The 23,067-nt window shown below is 50.5% G+C and overlaps 1 protein-coding gene across 2 annotated transcripts in view; it reads right to left on the reverse strand.

Annotated features, from left to right (window-relative positions):
- Positions 1-2,627: 2,627 nt before the first annotated feature.
- The window catches only part of IGDCC4 (immunoglobulin superfamily DCC subclass member 4), a 39,685-nt gene continuing 19,245 nt past the window's right edge, over positions 2,628-23,067 (reverse strand). For both annotated transcript variants that reach the window (XM_037502734.2, XM_037502733.1), the window contains exons 5-20: positions 21,829-21,969; positions 18,296-18,451; positions 17,301-17,714; positions 16,608-16,772; positions 15,922-16,059; positions 14,935-15,105; positions 13,748-13,984; positions 13,490-13,591; positions 11,504-11,687; positions 10,385-10,512; positions 9,022-9,192; positions 8,633-8,770; positions 7,767-7,872; positions 7,055-7,283; positions 6,158-6,319; positions 2,628-5,600 (exon numbers count right to left, since the gene is read on the reverse strand). In XM_037502734.2, the coding sequence (XP_037358631.1) occupies positions 5,190-5,600; positions 6,158-6,319; positions 7,055-7,283; positions 7,767-7,872; positions 8,633-8,770; positions 9,022-9,192; positions 10,385-10,512; positions 11,504-11,687; positions 13,490-13,591; positions 13,748-13,984; positions 14,935-15,105; positions 15,922-16,059; positions 16,608-16,772; positions 17,301-17,714; positions 18,296-18,451; positions 21,829-21,969 (3,053 nt within the window). In that variant the 3' untranslated portion in view covers positions 2,628-5,189. The remainder of the gene's footprint in view (positions 5,601-6,157; positions 6,320-7,054; positions 7,284-7,766; positions 7,873-8,632; positions 8,771-9,021; positions 9,193-10,384; positions 10,513-11,503; positions 11,688-13,489; positions 13,592-13,747; positions 13,985-14,934; positions 15,106-15,921; positions 16,060-16,607; positions 16,773-17,300; positions 17,715-18,295; positions 18,452-21,828; positions 21,970-23,067) is intronic.

A 23,067-nucleotide genomic window follows, 5' to 3' on the forward strand; every position in this document is an offset into this window, starting at 1 on the left:
GCGCTGTCCCGGGCTGCAGCCCCGTGCCCCCTCCCTGCGGGCCAGTCACAGACTTGGGGGCCTGGAGGAGCGCAGCCCAGCGGACTCTGGAGTGGGTCCGAGCTGTGGAGAAATACGCAAAGCTGAGGGGTTTGCTCTGACCCACTCTGCTGCGCCCTCCTCCACCGTGTCCAAGTCTATATTTTCGAGATAATTCCCTAAAAACTGCAGAAAGTTATCAAAGATTCTGTTTTCTTTGGGTTCCTAGTCGTTCCACCCAAACCATAGGCTGCTTAGATGCAAGAATGGCCTTTCTGGACAGGACAGTTGTGGCGCTTGGGTGAATAGGAGGTAGCAGGGGTGGGAGGGCAGCAGCATCCTCCAGGGTTCAGAGAGAACAGACTCAAGAGCACAATGAGAAAGCTAAGGGAACCCGGGTTCGAACACCCCAGTTCTGCCCAAACAGCGAGGCAGTCCCTGAGCTCATCTGAAAGATAAAATAATCATATCTCTTCTACTCACCGCTGGTCCTGACACAGGCCCTGACCGGTTAACTGGAGAAGCTCACTGAAAGTTAAAATCCCAGTAACGTTTCTATGCCACAAAGAAGACTCAATGCTTCATGTCAGAATTCATATAAGGAGACCGGGGGGTCCCACCTAGGAATGTTAAAGAAGAAAAGATGACACATGTATTTGAGGAGACAGATACCTATGCCAGCTCTGGGAGATCTTGAACCTTGGCCACTCACTATTCGATGATTGGTTGGGTCCAGCACGATGGACTAGCCAGTCGTGTAGTTGATGGTTAACATCTGCTAAATTCTAGGAGCAAGAGATTTAAAGGGGGTAGTTTCTGCCTCACTCACTCTTTGCTCCTCTGGTGTTAGACTGGGATAGCAGAGAAATTAAGTCAATTAAGTCTCTGTTTTCATACTAATTCTAGGGTCTTCAGATCAGGAGTCTGTTTCTTAAAGATTGATTTATTTATTTATGTATACAAGAACTGGGGTGTAGGGTAGAGGTACGGAGGGTGTGTGTGTGTGTGAGGGGATTTACCAGAGACAGAGTGGGGAACAGAACAGGTGGAGCTACTGAAATACACTGTTGGGGTGGGAACACAGGAGAGGCCCACTGGGCCATGTGGGTCAGCTCCCTGGCCTGGGATAGAAATAGTACTGCAGGGCCTCCCTGGTGGTGCAATGGGTTAAGACGCAACCTATGAAGCTGACTGCAGCCACTGCAGCACAAGTTGGATCCCTGGCCAGGGAGCAACCCACATGGCACAGCAAATCTCTCCTGACTGACCTGTAGCTCCCCTCAGCAGTGTATTTTAGTCAGTCTGTCTGTTCTGTTCCCCACTCTGTCTCTGGTGAATCCTCTCACCATCCACACCTCTGGCCTGTACCCCAGTTCTTATATGCATAAATACATAAATCTTTAAAAAAAAAAAAAGAAAGAAAAGAAATAGTGCTGCAGTGGCTGCTGATAGCTTCATAGTGCTGAGACTTAACCCCTTGTGTCACTAGGGAGGCCCCAGATCAGGAGTCTTAACCATATATGAAACTAACCAGAAGAGTTAAAGAATTTCAGTTCTCTGAAAATCAGGAAAGTTTACAATTGGTGGGGTTTGTGCATCCCAGGGACTCCCTACACCTTAATAGCAATTGGAAGATGAGCCTGAGAGGCAGGACTTGAGGTAAATAAGAAGTGGGAGGCAATGGAGAAATTCAGAATCAGGGACACAAGCATGCCAGGGCCCCAAAAAAATTTAATTGTGAGGAAAGGCAGGGATGATGGGCCTCTTACCGGCCATAGGAAAAGGAGGGAAAGTCCTGGAACTCCCTTCCATAGGGCTTTCACGGCTTGTCCTGGGCTCCAGAGAGGTCAAATTGGTATCCTGAGTTGCTGTCATTTTAAATTCATTTTGACAAGTGTTTAATTCTTCTTTATCACAACCCTTGGTCTGAGAGTGATATGCAAATAATGGCTATTCTGCTGCATGCAAAATGTGCAGTATCTCTCTGTGTGATCTGTCAATTAACTCTCAGGTCTGGCCCACCAGTCACTTTGGGGGTGGTCCTGGGCAAGACAGCCTCTGGCTCTTGGTTCCTTCCAGTAGAAAAGTATGTGTGTTCCAGGCTCTGTAAAAATCTCATCAGAGCTGCTGCCAACTGGGATCCTGCCATGGGTGTGGGGTGTGAGACACTACCCATATTTGAGTTAAGGGACGCAGGATCTTGGTGAAAGTGCCTGTACATGTGTGATTCTAAGCTTGTGGGCACAGTGTCCACAAGTGTGACTATGCAGCCATGAGCAGTTTTGATGTCCAGAGTTACACAGAAGATTGAAGAACCCAAATCTCTAGAATTGTTCCTTCATGCCTCCCTTGCACTCCACTGTGCGTGGGTACCCTTGTGTGCCCAGATGAAAAAAGATCCTCAGAGAGCCCAGAAGAGTGTTATCAAGAAGGCATCCTTACTAGATTTAAATCCTTTTCCTTAGTGTCTATTGAGAGAGGAAGGTGGTTTAGTTCTTCCCCATGACTGCCTGCTCTCTGCCCTCAAAAATCAACACTTCCTGTCCTGATAGGAAATACAGTCCCCAGGGCAGAAAGACTAATCATTGGTTCCAAAAGAGAATTTCACATTTTTGGAAAATAGTTTATTAACTCATTATAGGGACAGATACATGATCAATGCCTTGGCTTAACACTAAAGAATATCATATTTGTAAGAAAAAGAAAACTGCTGGAAAAGTAATTAAATAATATAGCATAAACTAAATACAGACAAATAAATGAGCACATATTGATTACACTTGTCATGCATCAAGAAAAGGAAGGTTTTTAAGTGAGACTCAAAAAACATAAGGCATCAATGGTGGGTGACAAAAGCAATTAATACCCTGTAAAAGGCCAATAGACTCTTTTCTAATAAAAATACTGCTACAAAGACACAAACCTAACACTTCCAAATTACCCAGAGCCCAAATCATATATAATGCTAGTGAGTAATGGCCACTTTCTTATCAACTGTGAGTTATAGGCAGATACCAGATTTATTACTTATTTGCTTTTGAGAAACAATTTTCCACCCAACCTAATGGGTTATAAATTGTCTCATTTGCAGCTATTTAATTTAAACCAGAACCTCAGTGCCTGTTAAACAAGAACATGAAAAATGACTATGTGGTGTAATGCTAAGAGCCTACTGTTAAAACAGCCATTTTATTCAGGGCACTTTTTTTCCCCTGGAAAAAAAAAAAATCAGACCAGCAAAATAAAATGAGGCTTTTGACCTTCAGAGCAATGATGAAACATAGACAGTGGTGTTAGCCACAGCAAGGCTGAATGCTACAGAAACAGTACAAGTGACAATTCTGTCCTTAACAAGATACAAAACCAACATTAATAATCTTTAGTGTTATCATAAGCTGGCTGAAGGAGGGGGAGGGGGAGGAAATGTAGGTGCGGGATGTCAAACGTGAGTGACACCCGAGTGTAATAAACAGATGCTGAAAGGGTCTGAGGAAGCTGCAACTCCACTGAGAGGCATTTCACCATTAAAAGAGAGGAAAAAAAAAAAAAAAAAAACCTAGGAAAGATAGACTGGTTATTTCTAATTTGGCCCAGAAGCCAGAGTTAACCCTTGATGTGCCAATCTGTTCAAGAGATGCACTTAGGGAGGAAAAACCTCTTGTTCTAGGCTTCTCTAAGAAGCTGAGGTGCAAAAATCAAACAAATGACATTGTTTCCTCCACACGGGAAATAGAAGTCAAGCTTGTCTCTGGGTGGTGGGTCAGCAGAAAATGACTTCAGGATTCAATAAGCAAAAACAAAACGAAAGGAAAGGAGCCAATCACTTTTGTCCTGTGCAAAGACCTCCCTTCCAGCACCCCAGAGGATAAGATTCCCCCTCACTACCAACTCTACCACTTCTTCAAGGTACATAGAGGGGAATGGCTGGGCTGTTGGGGCTGGGTTGGGGGTACACTAACTCCCACCCTTGCCCCTCCTTTAGCTTCAACTGGAAAGAAAGGTGGACCTTAACCCCCACCATCAAGCAAACCCACCTCCCTGCAGAAAAGGGAGTAATTTTATCCTGAGCCTCTGGGTCACACTCTCCCTGTCTCAAAAATCCCCTTGTGTGACTTGGATTCATCAACTCCAAGGAGAACTCACCTATCTCGATCCCAGGGAGAAAGATACCAGGGCAGTTGGAAGGCCTTCCCCACATCTGCACTGGGCCTGGGCAGTCTGCCTGGGGAGAGGCGTGAGGAGGCACAGAGAGAAGAGGGGACAGGAGGATGACCAGCGAGTGAGTGAACGGCAGACACAGGAGTCAGCTATGGCCTCGAAGCAGACATGAGGTAGTCATGTTGTTAGGGGAGGATGCAGAGCTGCAGCCCAGGCAGGACAGCCACATGACACAGTCTGGGAGAGGCGAGAGAGCCAGCAGAGACTCACGGAGGACACAAAGCACAGAGGAAAGGAGAGTATCAGCAAGGAGGAGCAGAATGGGACACTAGAATCGAACTGGGAGGGAAGGAGGCTGGGAGACAGACCAACAGAACAGTGAAGGGGAGGGAAAGAAAGAGATTTCAAGACCAGGCACTTCCCAAATTACAAAATTAAATGCAGAGTTGCTTCGAGGGGAGCCAGGGTCACCCTCTCGACTTGGGCCGTGGGGACATGGGAGACGGAGGCAATGCAGCTAAAATGTCAGGCATTCAGAGCCTACTCGCGCTCAGCCCAGCCAGACAGGAAAATGGGCTGGGGCTGTCTTTGTCAGACAGGGCATTGGAGACACTCTCAGAGTGTAATAAAAGGCTGGGCAGCGGAGGTGCGGGGCCCTCAGGGCTGGTGACGGACCACTTTGGGACACTGTCCTGACCTGGAGGATCAGTTAGGCCGTGGTGACCATTGCCTGGACCAAGGTCCCCAGTTCGTCAACCAGCACATATTCGTGCTTCACACGTGCGTATATCACATTTAGCGGTGCCTCATGTGTCTTTCACATATCACATGCGTCGAGTATGGGAGGAGTGAATCAATCCATTTCTCCCTGTTCCCCCAGCCAAAGCACCCGAGAAGGCTCCGGATGGCTTGGTGGTGCTCAGTATCTGCAGGTACATGTGTGTGCACTTGTGGCCACACATGTCATGTCCTGTGATCCACACCAGCCTGCCCCAACTGCACCCGCTACAGAGCTAAGCAGAGGAGGAGACTGGGGCTCTGGGCAGGCCTGGACTGGCTCCTAGAGGGCTTGGGGCCTTTGGCTGGCAGCTATTTCCAGGGACCTCCTCCAAAGCCTCACTGGACTGGAGGTCCGGGTAGGGGCAGGAAGCATTGGCTGCCTCTGGCAGGCACGTAAGTCTATCTGGCCCATTAGTTGCCTGCTCACACCCTCCCAGCTCTGTGTCCAGCCAGTCTGCTCCTTGCCCTGGATCTACAACCCCCAAGGTGAGTTCAGGCGCATCCAAACACAGGGTCTCCTCAGGTTCCAGGTCTTGGACGTGGAGGTCAGGGTTCCCTTTGGAGGCACTAAAGTCAGAGTGGACAATGACTTCAGCCTCCACCTGGTTCCTGCAGGCTGGGGGCGGCTTCTTCCTCCCATTGCCCTAGTCAGAGCAGATAACACAAAGACAAGTGAGCATCATTAAGATGGACCATCAGAATGGCCAACATAGTTGGGGTGCAGAGAGACCAACCCTCCCTTGGGGGCCCCAGAGTGTCAATCACATGGGAGATGGGGCGGGAAGCAGTGACTCTCCTATGAGAGATGATGGTCAGCCTCCTGAGAAGGCAGGAAGAAATGGAACACTGCCCATCTGCCCACACCCACGAGTTCCAGACACAGCGGACACAGTCAGGGCCTCAGTGAACAGGAGAGAAGGCTGGATGCACTCAGGCCAGGCCCACCGGCGGGTACACGGTAATTCTGTTGTGGCCCACTTAGGTGTGGGTAGAGAGGGGACTGTTCCCAAACCAGGTGAAACAGACTCTAGAAAACTGGCTTGTTTTTCGCCCACTCACCTGTAGAGGTTCCAGGGTCTGCTGGTTAGACACCTATCCCCAGAGAAGTGACCTTCGGGGGTCTCAGAGAACTCACTACTTGCTTTTCACAAGCTTGGGGACCCTTCTCTCCTTTCCTCTCCCTTTCTCCCGGCACACTGACCTTTATGGCGTCATACACGAGAGCCTGAAGCAACAGTGTCTGCCCAGTTCCAGCAGGGGGCAGCAGGGCCCGGGTCAGAGAGGGCACGGGGCCTGCTTGGGGCAGCTCACAGCCTGCCCAGGAACCTGCCCAGGTGGGTCCACCGGGCTGAGTCCAGGAGACCTGCACAGGGAAAGGAAGTGGGAGCACTGAGGGCTTGGCGGGAGAAAGAAGCAGAAGAGAGGGACGTAGTAGAGCTAGACTCTAGGACCCCTGGGTCTCTCCCACCGCAAGGTTATGGGAGGAGCACAAAATGGACTAAGAGTGTGGGGTGAACTTGAGGATGGTGAAGACTCCTGCAGAAAAGCCTAATATCAGATGTTCTGGTAAGACCCAGAGATTTCCAAGTTAGAAAGGATCTCCTTCACCACAGAAGCAGCGAGAAGCTGAGGAAAGACTCAGATTTGAGGGGACTGCTCGGGGGCAGAGTGAGATGAGCCACCCTGCTGGTATAGGGAGGGGAACATGCCTTCTGCCTTCTCTGGGTCCCAATTTATTTGACTACAGCCAAATTGACCAGGCTCTTTTCCCTATATGGGGAGGACTGGGTCTTGGAGGTCACCCCAACTCCCAGGCGGAAGGATTTGGGTGTTCTGATCCCCCTGAGTCAGCTGCCCATCAGGGGCATAACAACTAGACTGACCCATTCTGCCAGGGGGCGGAGGCCCATCTGCTTCCCTGCCCTGCCAACCCTTTCATGGAAGGAGAGAGTGCCCCTTTTCTCCTGCAGTTAGCCAGGGAAGGCGAGGGGAGGGGAGGTTCTCTCACAGGGTCACATGCTGTGCTCTTGTGCCCCCTGCTGTCCTATTTGGGAATGAGCTGCAGTGTGGGGCTCATCTACCCAAGCTCCAAACTCACCTTTCTCTTGGAGTGACCCCGGCAGTCTGAAACACCACCACCCATGAGGCTGTGCACTTCAGCCCGGTCCTCGATGTCTGATGGTGGTGGGGACCATTCTTGGGGACGGGGGTGCACAAGGGACTCCAGTTCATGGGCAGTTGGGGGGTTAGGGGGAGCCAGTCGGGCTCGGGAGTACAGTGCAGGGTTTCTAGCGGTGGCCGTGGAGGACAGTCCTGGGAGGGTTTCCCTGGAAATGAAGATGGGCAACAGGCAGTGTTGGTCAGAGTGAGGGGTCAGGTGGAGGAGGGGGGCAAGGGTCTAGCCAAGTCTATATTCCTGGGTAGATTCTGTCCATCTCTGGGACTTGATCTTCTGGACTGTGCAATGAGTGAGAAACATTTTAAAACAGCCATGACCCTACATAGGGGGGCCTTCCTCCCTTGGCTCCAGGCATCTGGACATTGGGGTCCCACTTCTAAGGTGCTGGCAGCTATAGAGGAAGTGGGAGAAAAGTAGCTTTACTTATGCCTGCCCTCACTGAGGGGGGTAAGCTGGGGATTCCCCTAAACCCTGCCCCACACTCATGAGAACATCACCCCAGTCCCTTCATCCCAGAGTCCTAATTTTAGTGGAGCTCTGTGGGGGCAAATCATGGCTCCTTTCTCTCTCAGCTCTGCAGCCCTTCTGGAAATCTCTCTTTTCTGTGGTCAAGACGGGTTCCCTCGCCCACCTGTGGGGGCTGCGGCGCAGGCCAGCACACATGCAGGCCAGGAGGCAGAGGAGGCCCAGGCAGACACCCACTATGATGCCCGTGACTGAGTGCACATCCAAGGAGTCTGTGGGAGAGAGAGGGGACAGAGTGGTCAAGGACAGGAAAAGCCCGAGATTCATAGATAGGACTTCTTGTGGCTTCCTCAGAAGACCACTAGCCTGACTCTCACCCATTGGATACCTGAAATCTTCAGATGCCAGGCAGGGAGGCTCCACCCTGCTTCTTCCTCTGACCGTCCTCCCCCTTGGACATCTGGAAGTTGTGATACTGATCCATCAACTTGACCCTTTCAGTGACACTCTTGCCTGTCCACCAGGGTTTCTTGGGTGTGTGGCAAGTGAGATTGAAGGGGGCCTAACTCAGAGGGGCCCACACTTTAATTTAAGAGTTTAATGCTCTTCTGTCACCATGTTAAAATTGACCCTCATTTTTAAATAAGGGACCCCACATTTCATTTATACTGAGTCATACAAATGACATAGTCTGGCTGTCCACTTCCACCCCACAAGGGTCATCATGTCACCAAGCCAATCCTCCAATTATAGCAATCTCCCAGAGAAGAAACTAGTCTCCAAACCAAACTGGTCTCCCATAAATCTGACTTCTGCACTGAATCGCCACTGATCCATACTCTTTCCCCCTTCAAATTCCCCTCTACTCCGAACCAGGGGGACCACTGTCCAGAACCATAACAGAGTAGTTGGACTTGGAGACAAGGTCTTGGAAGAGATGATTTCAAGGTAAGAAGTCAACTCCAGGGGTTTCTGGAGACCCTAGGTCACCCCAGGATGGCCCCCACATCTGCCTCCCTCTGGCCCTCCTACCTGAGAGCTTTTCCTGCAGAGTGATCACATCTCGTAGGCTAGAGAAGGGTCCAGGCCCCACCTCGGTGCGTGCCCCCATCTTGAAGAAGTACCTGGTATCGCTCTCCAGGCCATGCACCTCAACACTGAAGATGTTTCCTGGGGTGGGGGAAGCAGACAGAGCAGGGGTGGTGGATTGGGTGGGGGGCGCGGTGTGTGTGTGGAGGGGAATGGGATAAGGGGACGGGCTGGGAAATAGGACTGAGAAAGTCTTCCTCCTCCCACTAGGGCAGTGGCTTCTGTCTACTCCTCCTAGACTCCCCTAGGACCAACCAGCAGCACTCTACAAACCCAGCCACTGGAGAGGCCGAGGAAGTTCCTGTTTGGATGCCCAGGGTGGGAGCCCTCACCCTCAGTGGTGAGCAGGGTCCACTGGTGCTCGGGTTGGGTATGGTTGTTGCTGTACAGGATCAGATACTCCACGATCTCGCCATTGGGCTCTGTGGGAGGGCACCAGTGCAGCCGAACAGTGGACGGTGTCAGGGAGCTCAGGCGCAAGTCAGATGGGGGTGTTGAGGGTCCTGAGTGCAGGGGAGGACACAGGGAGAGGCAGGGTCACCAGGAGCCCTAGATCTGAGGGCAACTGGGAGACAGGGGTGAGGATATGGGCTCCCTTCTTCCTCTTTCACTGGATAAAACAAAACAAAAAAAAAATGAGGTCTGGTCTCTAATTGGAGACTTTCTAGAAAACAGTTAGGGAGAAAACTTTACCACTATCCACCCCCTGAAACTCTTCCCTACTCAGCTCCACCCAATTAGGGGAGCAGAGCACCTCAAATTTCCACATCTCAATGCTTCCAAAAGTTGAGGAAATTGTCTGGTATTCTGAGGCTTGGGAGCAGAACTGAAATTTTTTGGGAAGATTTACATTTATTTTAAATTCTCATACTAAGGTTGCCATCTATTCCACAATAAAGTTCAATGTAAACAGTGTTTAAAAATACTTATTGAAAGAGTATCCCTGGTGGAGCAGGGGTTAAAGACGGCACTATCAAGCTATCACCAGCCACTGCAGCACAAGTTCGATCCCCACATGGCGTAGCAGACCTCTCCTGTCTTGCCCACTGCTCCCCTCAGCAGTGCTTTCGGTCTTTCTGCCTGTTCTGTTCCCTGCTCTGTCTCTGGTGAATTCTCTCACCCTCCCGTGCCTCTGGCCTGTATCCCAGTGCTTGTATAAATAAATAAATCTTAAAAAAAAAAAAGCTAAAAAAAAAAAAGAAATTCATTAGAGCAGAGGACCCTCTATTCTCACCCTCACATATATCTCTATTTCAGATCATGGGACAAAGGTCTTCTGTTAGTGAGAAGGGAAATGGTCATGGTGCTGCAGAACCAAAGAGCCTCTGCTGTGAAAAGAGAAGTCCATTTGTCTTGAAATGCCATTTCCAGAGGGTTCCAGAGCAAATGGGCCTCTCCTCCCTTCTGAGGAATGAGGACATATGAGGGTGGGAAGGGCCTGGCAATGTCAAGGAGAGGACAGAGACCCTAATACAAAATCTAGGACTCCTGCCCTTGCCTAGCCTCTCTTCCCCCATCACGGTGGTCTTGCTATAGCCCCTTAAAAGAAGTCATTCCTCTAAATCTTACATTATTATGCATGCGTAAGTAGTTAAGAAATGCAAAGCAAATGACAGTCACAATGGGGCTCTGAGGGATGTTTTAGAAAACAGGGTTGCTGGGGCAGGACAGATTGGTGATAAGAGGGACACTCACGGTCAGGCAGGGTGGAGCGCTCCACCACTGAGCCGAAAGGCCCATCCATGTCCACACCGTGTGACTGTATCGCAAACTCATATTTGGTGAATGGCTTCAGTCCGCCAATGAGGATGTCTTCTCCAGAGCTGCCGAGGGAAGAACCGAAGAACCATGACTAGTACTCAGGCACACTCTTCTAATCTATTGCCCTAGCCCCTGCCCCAGCCCCAGATCCCACCTGGGGAAGAGAATCTGCCCCTGGGCATGGAGGCCACTAAACCACCCAGAAGACCTACAGAGAGGTCTGAATATATATTGCTCCCAAGGTGTCTTGTCAACTGTGCACCCTGTCCAGTCTCTAAGCCATGCCCCATCCTCCAGGAAACCTTTCTGGATTAATCTGAGTCATTCTCTACCCAGGGAACATTTTCTTTCAAAAAAAAAAAAAAGATTTATTTCATTTATTTACACATACAAATGCTGGGGTGTAGGTCAGAGGTGGGAGGGGAGGAGGTGAGAGGATTCACCAGAGACAGAGTAGGGAGCAGAACAGGCAGATCTACTGAAATGCACTGCTGAGGGGAGCAGTATGAGAGACAGGAGAGGTCTGTCTCACCATGTAGTTTAACTCCCTGGCTGGGGCTCGAGCTCATGCTGCAGTGGCTGCAGAAAGTTTCAGAGTGCTGAAACTTAACCCCTTGCGCCACCAGGGAGGCCTCCAGAGAACCATTTTTAATGCATCTTTTCCTTGATTTAATTTTTCATCTGCTGCAACCATTTATATCTATGTAATATTTTCTCTGATAAAGCAGCAACTCCTCATGGCAGGGGTTCTGTCTCCCCATCTGACTGGGGCCCCTCACAGGACAGCAGCCGGGCTGTCTCTTCTTGTGAGCCCTCTGAGGTTGAAGTAATAGGACAGTCCTGCATCATGTTCCCAATGGGGTAAGTGCAAAGTTGTGTTTTGAGGAGATGGGATTGAATGACCTCCCCTTCTCCATCTGTGTCCCCCAATATGACATGCGAACCATGGACTGTTCCTGAATCCCAGGGTGTCTCTCCTCACCACCACCCACTGCCTCCCTCACCACCCTGTCCACCCTTCCTCCCCCTTTACAGCACCAGCCCAGTCCCTACCTGGTGTAATAGGTGACCAGGGAGGCATTTCTGAGACCCCAGGGGCTGAAGCGCACAGTGTAGTTGACAATCTTGACTGTGGTGAAATCTGGTTTTTTCCATCGAAGCCAAATGGATGTGGAGCTGTTGGATTCTGCGTGGACATGGGCAGGGGGCAAAGGTGGTCCCCTTTGGATGGGTAGATCTGGAAGGTGAAAAAGAAAAGTATTGGAGAAGAGAGGAAGACACTCCTCCCTAAACATGTAAAGTGGTTTCAAGTTCCCAGTTTATAGTCACTTCCTTTTCCCTTCTTTTGCTCCTGCTCACAGATGAGGAAAGAATTTAAGTGATTTTTGCCAAGGTCATACATAGAGAGGACTGTGGAACACTAATATGTAAGAATGTACTGGAGAGAAGTAGCAAATCATGGCAATTAGGAGCACAGACTCCGGAGCCAGGCGGCCCCACTTCAAATCCCACCTCTGCCACTGATTCGCTGTGTGACCACAAAGAAGTTACTTAACCTTTCTATGCATTTATTTCCTATTCTGTAAGTGAAACCAATAGAAATATCTGCCTCAGGGAGTAGCTACGAGATGATGATTAAATTACTTGATATTTGTAAAGTACATGGAAATGTGTCTGGCATATTGTTATGCACTGAATGTTTGGGTCCCCCCCAAAATTCATATACATACGGTGGATCCCTCGTGAATGGGATTAGTGCCTGTGTTTGTTCATTCAGGCTGCCAGAACAAAGAACCACAGACTGGGTAGCTTATAGACAACACATTCATTTCTCACAGTCTGGAGAGTGAAGTGCCAGCATATTCAAGTCCTGGTGAGGGTCCTCTTCTGGGTTGCAGGCTTGCTTGTGACTCTTCTAAGGGCACTAATCCTAATTGCCTCCTCATGCATCACATCAGAGGGTAGGGTTTCAACATATGAATTGGGGGAGCACACAAACTTTCAGTTCATAAACAGCACCCTTGCAGAAGAGACCTCTCCAGCCCTCTCTCTGCCACAAGGACACAGAAAGATGATCTATGGTTTATGAATGAGCAAGTGGGCTCTCAGCAGACACTGACTCTGCCGACACCTTGATCTTGACTTCCCAACCTCCAGAACTGTGGGTAGCAAATGTTAGTTACCTAAGTCCCCAGTCTATGATATTCTTGTTACAGCAGCCTGAAATATATATGCAGCATATATGTACCTGTGTATATATATGGTAAGTACTATAGGATGATAAATGTTTATTACATAATGTAATGTTTATTACATAAAATGCCAACTCTAGGAGAGCAGGGGCCTTATTTGTGCAGTTCTTCACACTAAATTCCTAGAACAAAGCTGGCTCATAGCAGACACTCAGTAAACAATTTGCTGAACAAACAAACTGGAATTAGAGCCCAGGTTTCTTGGCTCCAGGTTGAGTTTTCTTTCCACTAACATGCTTTCCATGGTGGAAATGAGCCTGGGAAGTAGGGGTAAGGGAGTATTGGGGTGCGCCACCATGACACCAGGACAGGGCCCTGAGTGGGAAGATCCTGCCTGGGAGCTGGGAGTCCTGGCTCAAGCCTGGGTTCTGTGTGACTTGGACAAGTCTTTTCACCTCCCTGAGCCTCAGTTTCCTGAGAGTCACATAACAGATTCTCCCTGCTTGGAGTGCAGGGATAAGATGAGAGTGTGGCCTTGGTGGGTGTGTTTTCAAAATGTAAAGGTCAAACTTAGGGTCAGGAGTCACTTTCCACCATAGGGTTGCTCTCTGTCCAAACCTTACAAATTAGTTCACAGATCATGAAAAGACAAGACTAAAAGGCAGGGCACAAGTTTTCTGTCTATGACAGAGGCTGTTTGGAGCTGGACGAGGACCCTGGGCCTAGAAAAATGGGGTGGCTGAGGCTACCCGATGGCCTGATCACCAGGACCAGCCCAGAGAAAAGGAAAGGGAGCCGCACACAGAAGCCTCCATGGAGCCCTCCTCCCGCCTCCGCAGTTCCTCACCTGGTATGGGGGCCTTCTCCGTTTTGCCCTTCCACACTGCTGCATAGCCGTCCTCATGCTTGTTGAATGCCACGAGCTTCACCTCATACAGCCGGCCGGGGACTGCAGAAGGTCACAGGGGTCACTCACTGGCTAGTGGGGCCTCTGGGGTCACTCTCTCATCCCCAGAGAAGACTCCATCTCCGACTCCTGCACCCAACTTGTCCAGCCCCCCGCTGAAGCTATGTCCATCTTGCTCCTTCCCCCAGCCCTCCTCACCTAGCTGGGTCAGCTCATACTGCTTCACTTTCTTCTTGAGCCGGACAGGCCCCACATCCCAAGCCTGGTCTCCACGGCCCCCTGGGGGGCTTTCACCATCAGCCTCCTCCTCAGCCCCCACCTCCCGCCAGTACAGTTTGTAGCCAGAGATCTGGGCGGGATGAGGGGGTGGCTGCCAGGAAACGACCAGGGACTCCATCCTCGCCCGTACCTTCAACTCTGCAGGGGCAAAAGGGACTGGGGACAGAGGAACAGGATGCAAAGGAGAAAGACAAGAATAGGGCATCAGAGGAGGAGAAGGCCAGGGATGAAGAGGAAGAAGAGGCAAGAAGAGACAAAAAGCAGGAAGAAGCACTGAGTGATGTTCTTGTCAGCCTTCTCTCAAAGCATCACCGCTCACCCACCACCCTAAGTGCCAGGCCTGGGGTCATTATTGTACAGGTCCAGAGTTCTGCAAATGCAGGGATGTCTTCAGGGCATTTGCAAAGAGGTTAACAAAGGGCAGAGTGTGGGGCTCTCTAGGTCCCCTGAAGGACTCTATGGAAGGCAGCAGTCGGGGATCACAGTGTTTGTAGAGGCTGGGATGGAGGGATAGAGCCATTAGAGTGGGGAACTCTACTTAGAGTCAAAGCATGGGGGGCTTACTAGGTGTCAGACACTATGCTAAGCATTTTATACATGTATTTTAACTTCATTCTCACAACTTTATAAAATAATAAAAACACTATTATCCCGATTTTACAGATAAGAAAAAGGAGGCTCAGAGAAGTTAAGTGACTTGCCAAAGGTCACAGAGATAGTATGTGCACCAGGTTTTGTCTGCCTTTAACCACTCTACTATTGGGCCTCTCAACAAAACCAAATACAACCATAATAATGGAAGCAGCTGCTATTTAGCAACTTCTTATTATGTACTGGAGACTTCATTTGCAATGCATTATCAATCTTCATGCTTGGCAGTAACTGAAGCCTTAGAGTTGTGAACGGTTTGTCTGAGGTCACATGGCAAATAGAAGGGACATTTGAGCCTAAGTATGTGTGAAAAGACCAGCCTCTACACCTGTCCTCTAGTACTCATCCTGTGGGAGGAGCCATGGGCGGTCTCTGAGAGGAGGTGGTTTGGTCTGGGTTCCAAAGGCACACATGTACCCACACACTGCCCTACCCTGTCATCCCTGACCCCATACCGTGGCTCTGGTTGTGCACACTGGGCGTCCTGTGCTGCACCCATTGTGAGGCGGCCCCGTAGCCAGCCCCTGTGCCAGCTGAGATTCGCACTCGATATACCTTGCTGGGCTGGAGCGAGTTTAACGTAAGCTGTGTCTCGTTTCCTGGCACCTCGGTGAAGAAAATCTGATCTGCTGGGACAGAAAGGACTAGCTGCTGGGTGGCCACCCTCAACAACTCCCCTACACCAAACTCTTTCATCTCAGATCCTGGTTTCTCAGTGCCCAGGGGAGCTTGAGGCCTCCAACCCCGGCTGACACAGGCCATCAGCCTTGGCTCAGAGTGAAGAGGATTATGGCATGCTTTCCCCACTTCTCCACAAGCTGCCAATGGCCGCCCCTCCTCCCTGCCCCTGCAGTGTGCAGGCACAGAGGGTTGGTCGTGAAGGTCAACAGGCACTGCCCACCTTCCAGAGCCCCAATGACCATCCCAAGTCTCACCTTTCCTCCCTTCTCACCCTCACCCTACCCCTCTCCCAGCCACTTGCCTTCTCCTAATTCTTTATCCCTAGCATACCCACACCCCAGGTTACCAACATCTACCTTAACACACCCTCCCCAATACCCCATCTCCCCCAGTACCACAAACATACCCTCTACCTGTCTATCACTCATTTATTAACATTTTTTGAGCTGGAAGGGACCCAGAGGTTACCTAGCTACCTGCCTCATTTCACAGATAAGAAACTTAGGGAGCCTACAGGATTATGCACTGCACCTACAGAGCAGGTGGGGATAGACTCTGGCCTCCCCCAGTCTTGAGTTAGCCTCTTTGTCTTTCTTTTTCACTCCTGCCATCCCTACCCTTAGCCCACACCTCTTTTCCAGGCTCATTTTCCCTATAGCACCACCCTGCCTAATTTCCTCAGAGTCCCCCTATTCTGCTATGACCAACCCTTCACATGTTTAATTCCCAAGCAGGTGGAGCCTCCACCTGCCCCCACTTACCTTCCTTTCCCAAACCGTACTCTATCTTGTACTTCACCACCTGCCCATTGCTCAGGCTGGGAGGCAGGGGCAGCCACGCCACCCTGATGTCCGAGGGGTTGGGGCTGGACAGGGAGAGCTGAGGTGCTGCGCTGGGGACTGAGACAGAAGAACATCAGCATGAGCTCTGCTCCACCGACGTGGAAGGTGAGGCCCAGGAGCGGTCAGAGACTTGCCCAGGTCACACAGCAAGTCAGAAGTAGGCCCAGGACCAGGATCTGAGGGAGGAAAGGGAGCCTCTCAGGAGAGCCCCAAGCTGGAGATGAGGGAACATCCTTCCCACCCTGAAGCCAGAAATAAGTCTGGAGCACAATCTCCCACAACCAATGGGTTAATGTCACTGGCCCCTACCTGACTGGAGGGTGCATGTGTGTCCCAGAGAAGGGTCATTGGATACAGGGAATCTCAAGATTTGGGTGTGGGTCCCATTGTACTACTGACCTTGGGCAAGTCACTCTCATTTTCTGGGCCTCAGTTTCCCGGACTATAAACTGGGGAGAACCCTTGTCCACCCCCTTACAGGGAACAAAAGATGACACAAGGCAGGTAAAAGTGCCTTAGCTCCCACTAGTAAAGAGAAGCAATGCCACTACCCCCAGGGAATTCTCTGGGCCCCAAGGTGCCCCTTGCAGGTTCAGAGGCCCTACCATCATCCAGTGTGTGGACCAGCGCTGGGGTGGAGGTGCGGCTGGCCCCCAGCTGGGAGTAGGCCACCACGTAGAACTCATAATCAGTGTTGGGTTCCAGGTCCCGAACCTGTAGCTCTGTGGTGTCATTGTTCACTGCAAACTGGTACTCCACATTGTCCATTCCTGTTGCAGTGACAGGGGACAAAAGGACTATTGTCACAGGGCTACCACCAGGGCCTAGTCAGTTGAAGGCTGTCTAGGGATCCTTCATATTGTCCCAGGCTCTGAAATAATTTATAGCTGAATCATATACCAGGTAAGCTAAGCTGGAGAGTATTAATTACCCTGGCTTCTAGTCCTACTGTATTAGTTCTTCCACTGCCTAGGAAGTTCTTTCTGGCGTCTAGCTGAATTTATTCCTGCAGCAGTTTAAAATGTGGCTCCAGGGATGCCAAGGCATTTTCCCTGGGACAAGCATCTTCCTCCTCCTCTCTTAAACTGGCTGAAAGGAAAACGTGCCACACACTTTGCAGGCAGAAGACTGTTGTCTAAGTCTGAAGGTAGATGAGCTCATCTCCCTTCAATTCTCTCCGGGGGCTCCTACCCATCCCACTCTACCTCCAAAGGACCCGCTTCAGCCTCCAACCTGTGCCTCCCGAGACGCCCCCTGGTGGGCCTTAGCTGCAGCGCCTCCGGCCCCAGCAGACCTACCCCGTGCCTTCTGGTAGTGGAGAGAGAAGCCGATGATCTGCTCGCTGTGAAGTTCGGGTCGTTCCCAGGCCACCAGGACCGCGGAGCTGCTCAGCGGCGTGGCCGTGACGCGCGTGGGGGCGCTGGGCAGCCCCTCGCGCACCACGACGGCCAGCGGGGCGGCGGCGCACGCTGTGCCCGCGTGGTTCTCGGCCACACACTGGTAGTAGCCGGCGTCCTGCAGGCCGATCTGCGTGATGACCAGACTACCACCTCCGCCCTGCACCTTGACGCGCCCGTTGGGCCTCAGCGGCGCCCCATCGTGCAGCCAGCGCAGCGCGGGCCGCGGCTCCCCCGACGCGCGGCACACGAAGCGCGCGGTGCTCGCCCGCGTCCGCGACAGCGCCTCGGGCGCCTGCGAGATGGCAGGGGCCGCTGGGGGCGGAGAGGGGGCGCTGAGCTAGTACTCCGATCACTAGGAGCTCTGTCCCGTACCCCAAATATCCCCACTGACGACCGCACCCGTCCAGGCGCTCTAACCTTTCTCCGCCTCCCCCCTAATACTCAGGGCAGCGCAACACCCCTCTCCCCGGTTTAACCCAGCCCCACACTGACCATGCTCTTCCTCTCCCGGAATTGTTCCCAGACTTCCCCTAAATATCTCAAATAGCTCCTCCCGTACCTCACCCCATCACCTCATTTACCTTCTCTTCTACCTTCTAGAGTTGCTCCCTGACCCAACTCCCCCTAGTACATCTTCCAATCTCTTTCCACCACCTCCTTTCTTCCAGTTATCAAGTCTGTCACCTTCGATGCTCCCTAACAAAGGGATTCTCCTGGTGAGCTTGACATCCCCTACCCACGCAGCCCCATCCCCTTTTCACACTCCAGGATCACCTCTCAGTCTAACATACCCTCCTGCCCACTTCTCTCTCCCTAGTCTTCCCTTGGCCCCAGTTAATCCGCCCCAATCCTGTCTCCCTCACACCTACACCCTCAGCCGTCACCCTGCTCACCCAGCACTCGGAGCTCAGCCGCAGCGGTGGCAAAGTCGCGTGTAAGGGGCTTATTGGCCCTGCAGACATAGACACCCGAATGCCGGGGCTGTGCCCTGGAGATTAGCAAGTTGGTGCGGCCCAAGACGATGACATCCGTGGCGATAGGCTTCCCATCTGGAGGAGGAGACACAGCGCTGGAGCGGGCCCTGAGGACTGCCCCTCCATCCACTCTCCCACCCTGGAGGGAAAGGGACTATACGAGCTGGTTAAGAGAACACAACAATCCCGCCACCTGCTAGTCCCTGACCCTCTCTGGGCCTCAGTGTCTCCATCTGTGAAATGGAGAGTCCCTAGCTGGAAGGTCTGCCGTGAGGGTAGGACAGATAAGGTTTTTGAGAACCCCTGGCACAATGTAGGCACATAATAGGTGCTGAGTACATTAGTCAGTTATTCCTGCACATTATTAAACTCATTTCTCTCAAAAAGGACACAACCTTGCTTATAGTCTCAGCCAATAAGACAATGAAGAATTTATAACTAGAGGGACCTGCCTGGTGGCGCAAGGGGTTAAGCACCGCACTATGAAGCAATCTGCAGCCTCTGGCCAGGGAGACACCCACGTGGCGCAGCAGACCTCACCTGTCGCGCCTGCTGTTCCCCTCAGCGGTGTGTTTTGGTCAGTCTGCCTGTTCTGTTCCCCACTCTGTCTCTTGTATGCATAAATAAATAAATCTTTTATTTTTTTAAAAAAGAATTTATGACTAGAAAGGTCTGGCCAGAAACGAAGATTTGAATGTGTGCAGAGACTTTTATCTCCATGTGAAAACCATTTCAAAAGCCCTGCCTTGTGGATATGAATGGAAAATCCAGAGAAAAAATGCAAATGGCCAAGGAACACAAAAAGTGTTCTCAACTTCACATCATCAAAGAAACTCAAATCATCAAAAGATGTTAATTTTCTGTTAATTGGGAAAGTTTAAAAAAAAAACCAGTTGCAAAACTAGAGAAAGAGTAAATTCTCAAGGGGCTCCTCAGGGACCACACCTTGACCTTGAAGCCAGGAATTCCACTTGTGGGCACCCATCCTGGGGATATGGAAACAGGGCTGATCACTGCAGTATTAGTGTTAACTGTAACTATGGACAACTAGAAAGGGCAGATTTTTCAAAAACCAGGTTTTGAAAAAAACTCTTGAAGATGGGGGAAATGTATATGATATACTGCTGAATGAAAACAGAATTGGAACTATAAATACAGCATGCTCTCCTTTTCAGGGGAAAATGTACATGTGCATTTAAAAATCTGGAAGAAAACACAGTCATATGTTAACAATTTTTGTGAGTGGTAGGATGTTTTGTTTCTGCTTTTCCCTAGTTTTCTACAATGAACATGTACAACTTTTGCAATCAAAATAAAATCAAACAAAATAAGCCCTGCCCCTTCCCTGACTTAGTGGAGTAAGTTCCTGGAAAAGGAACAATGCTTAGGGTCAGGAATGAAGTCCTTTTCCAATCTTTTTCTTTCCAGTCTGAATAGAAGTGCTAGGAGCAGAGTTTCTCCAGGTGAGTTCTCCAAACCACAGATGTCAGGATCCTGTAGGATAGCAATTCTCAAATCCTTGTTGTGCATATTAATCATAGAATTGCAGGGTACCTCCTTCAGATGTGGAAGCCCAAGGTAGGCCCAGATTCTACATTTTTAACTGGGCCCAGGTGGTAGCTCCAAAGGCCACCGTTCAGTAGCAAAGACAGAGGACACTTGATTTCTAGCTCACAATTCTTTTTTTTTTGTTGTTGTAGGCCAGAGGTGTGGGGAGGTGAGAGGATTCACCAGAGAAAAAGAGGGGAGAGGGGAGCAGAACAGGTGGATTTACTGAAATATACTGCTGAGGGGAGCAGCGGGCGAGTTAGAGGAGGTCTATTGCACCATGTGGGTTAGCTCCCTGGCCAAGGATTGAACTCAGACCTTAGTGATAGTGTTGAGACTTAATCCCTAGGCCACCAGGGAGTCATGCTAGCTCACAGTTCTCCAGGCATGAGGGAAGGAGACTACAGTTTTAAAGTCCCTGATGCATGGTCAGGATTAGAAACACTGATAATAGATAATCACTGATAATATTCTGGGTGACACCACAGCCTTGTCCCAATATTATGAGGGTTCTGCTGGCCCCAACATCACCCTAACAAGGTAAGTGCTGCAGGTGCAATGAGGCCTTGGAGATCAGGAAGCACAAAGATATCAGCATTGTTCGTTCTCATCATCTCGGTGGCAGATATAGCCATTCCATTTATTATTTTTCTTTAAACTACATACTTTTGAATGCGAGATACAAATTTATAAAACAGAGGCAGGGTAGGGTAGTAGCCTGATCCAGGAAAGAAGGCTAAAGAGAACTGGAGTAAGACTTATTTCACCATTAACTTGGGTGAAACAAGTCACTTCTTATTGATGAATGGAAACAAAAATAGTCCTTGCTTTTTTTCCATACAGGACCTGTATGGACTGGAATACCAGAAAGAGAACAGGCTCTAAAGTTTTGATGCTGCCTCTTCACCTGCTTCTGAGTCTCAGTGTCCTCATCTGCCCACTGAGAATAATAGTCCTGGCCACAACCCTCCAAGAAGTGCAGGAGAACGGGTATGAGTGCTAAGTAGGCTGCAAGGTGGTCTGGCCTAGTGCGCTCGTTGCCCGGATAGCATCTCCTGTGATGCAGTCCCATTTGACCACTTATCACTTGCTGCCTGATACTGTCAAACCACTCATCATGGCTGTTTGTTTTTTGTTTGTTTGTTTTGGTGTCCTCATATGTGAAAGTTAGACCATGAGACATTATAGGATCCAGAATGAAGTGTTTTCTTCCTTCACAGAGTTAGGTTCAAATAAATTATGTATGTAAAAGCACATTGTAAACTTTAATATTAAAGTCCTTATCCAGTGGTCAGTATAGTCAATATTCAGATATGCTTTAGTCCTCATAGCATTAGGACTTTAATATTGACCTTCTTATCTAAAGCTCCATCTGATAGAAGTCTTCATCATGGCTGTTTTTATCTCCCTCACCCACACCACAAGTTCAGAGGGCAGGGTCCCTGTCTGTCTCATCTGGGGATTTTATTCATTGTACCCAGCCTGCAGCCAGGCACACAAAGGCAGCAGCATACTAGGACTGAGAGGTAGACCAAGAAGCAACTCTGTAGTTAGACCAGCTGTGGGATCCTGGATCCACCTGACTTGCTGTGTGCCACCTTCCCAGCTTGCACACACTCGCTTGCAACTCTTGTGAAGGAGGGAAAGAAGATGGGGAACCAGCCCAGTGACCACCCCAAGTAGGGTTTCAATAACAAGTTTTTAAGGGGAAGGCAAAGTGCTTGCTTGGTAAAGGAAACATGCTATCCAACAGGTGATTAAGTTTGTCCAGGTTTCCCATCCACAGTCAGCCCTGGGAGAGGAGTTCCACCGCTCTAAGGGTCAGTGGCCATTGAGTCATCACACTTACAGTTCCCTGACTTGGTGAGATTCGCCACCTCTTATTTCTTATGCCCTCCACTTACCCTGTCGGACCCAGGACACAAAAGGGGTGGGGTCAGCCGAGGCCACACACTCCATCACCACACTCTGGCCAGACACCACCGTGGTGTTCTCTGGGGCTGCCACGATGACCACATCCTGCCCCTGAGTGGACACCAGGGACCCTGGAGAAAGAGCAGGCCAGCAGGCAACCTTACCATTAGGTGTCTTCACCTGCAGTACCTCACCTGATAGCAGTCACCTGGCAGGTGGGACAAGGAGCAGTCAGGATGTCATCTGGCAGACAGTGGCGACATAGTTCAGCAGAGCTGGAATCCGAACTCAGGGCTCTTTCTCTTGGAGCCAGGAGAAAAATAACCTGGCCTATGACACACCTACCCCCAGTCTTTCCTCCTTTAACCCTCCAGGCAGAGGCCTAGCAGGGTATGGATTGGGAGACAATAATCATTGTTTAGTTCCATCACTGCCAACAACATGCTGTGTGACCACAGGCAAGTCCCTTCTCCAAAGGGTCTCAGGCTCCCACATGAAAGTAGCAGTGGTGGGTTCAAGTTTCTGCCACCTTGGCATCTCCCTGCACGCTGCCAAGTTCTCAGTGTCACCCTGGCCCTGTGGGTGGGTATGGCGAATACCTGGTTTGTCCAGCAGGTGGAGGCAGAGACCCAGGGTGCAGGAAAAAGAGCCCACCAAGCTGAGCAGCTGATCAGCTAAGTAAGCCCTTAAGTGTGGGTGTGTGTGAAGGGGTTGCCCAGGGCAGGAGATAAGAGGGAGGTACAAGGGAGCAGCCAGGTGAGGGGAGATTTCATGGCAAAGGGAGGCCAGCTGGGGGAGGCCTGAAGTCAGATCTGTTGCACACCGGCTATGTGCCAGGCACTTTCCATTCGTATCAGCTATTCTCACCACCTCCCTGAACCTGACATTCGATAACAAGCCCAGGGTCACACAGATGGTGAGTGGAGAGGCCAGAATTCCAACCAGGTCTTTCTGACCCCAAAGCTCTACCCTTCCTACTTTGTCACACTGGGATAGGATCTTTTCCGAGAATCAGAGAAAAAGACAAGCACACTAGCTGGCAGGGAGCCAGACCTGCAGTGCACTATAGCAAGGGGAATATCCCCCTGTGCCAGGAGCCCCTTGGGGTACACAGAGGGGCAGGACCAGGACTTCAGGGCACTCATACCCCTCTTCAGGTGCCTTACCACCCCACTCCTTTCCATGGCCCTTGACGCTCCACCCAACCCAGGGGAACAGAGACTACGCGG

The sequence above is a fragment of the Talpa occidentalis genome, unplaced genomic scaffold (assembly GCF_014898055.3).
Source record: "Talpa occidentalis isolate TD23 unplaced genomic scaffold, MPIMG_talOcc4v2.1 talOcc4.11, whole genome shotgun sequence".
Lineage (NCBI taxonomy): Eukaryota > Metazoa > Chordata > Mammalia > Eulipotyphla > Talpidae > Talpa > Talpa occidentalis.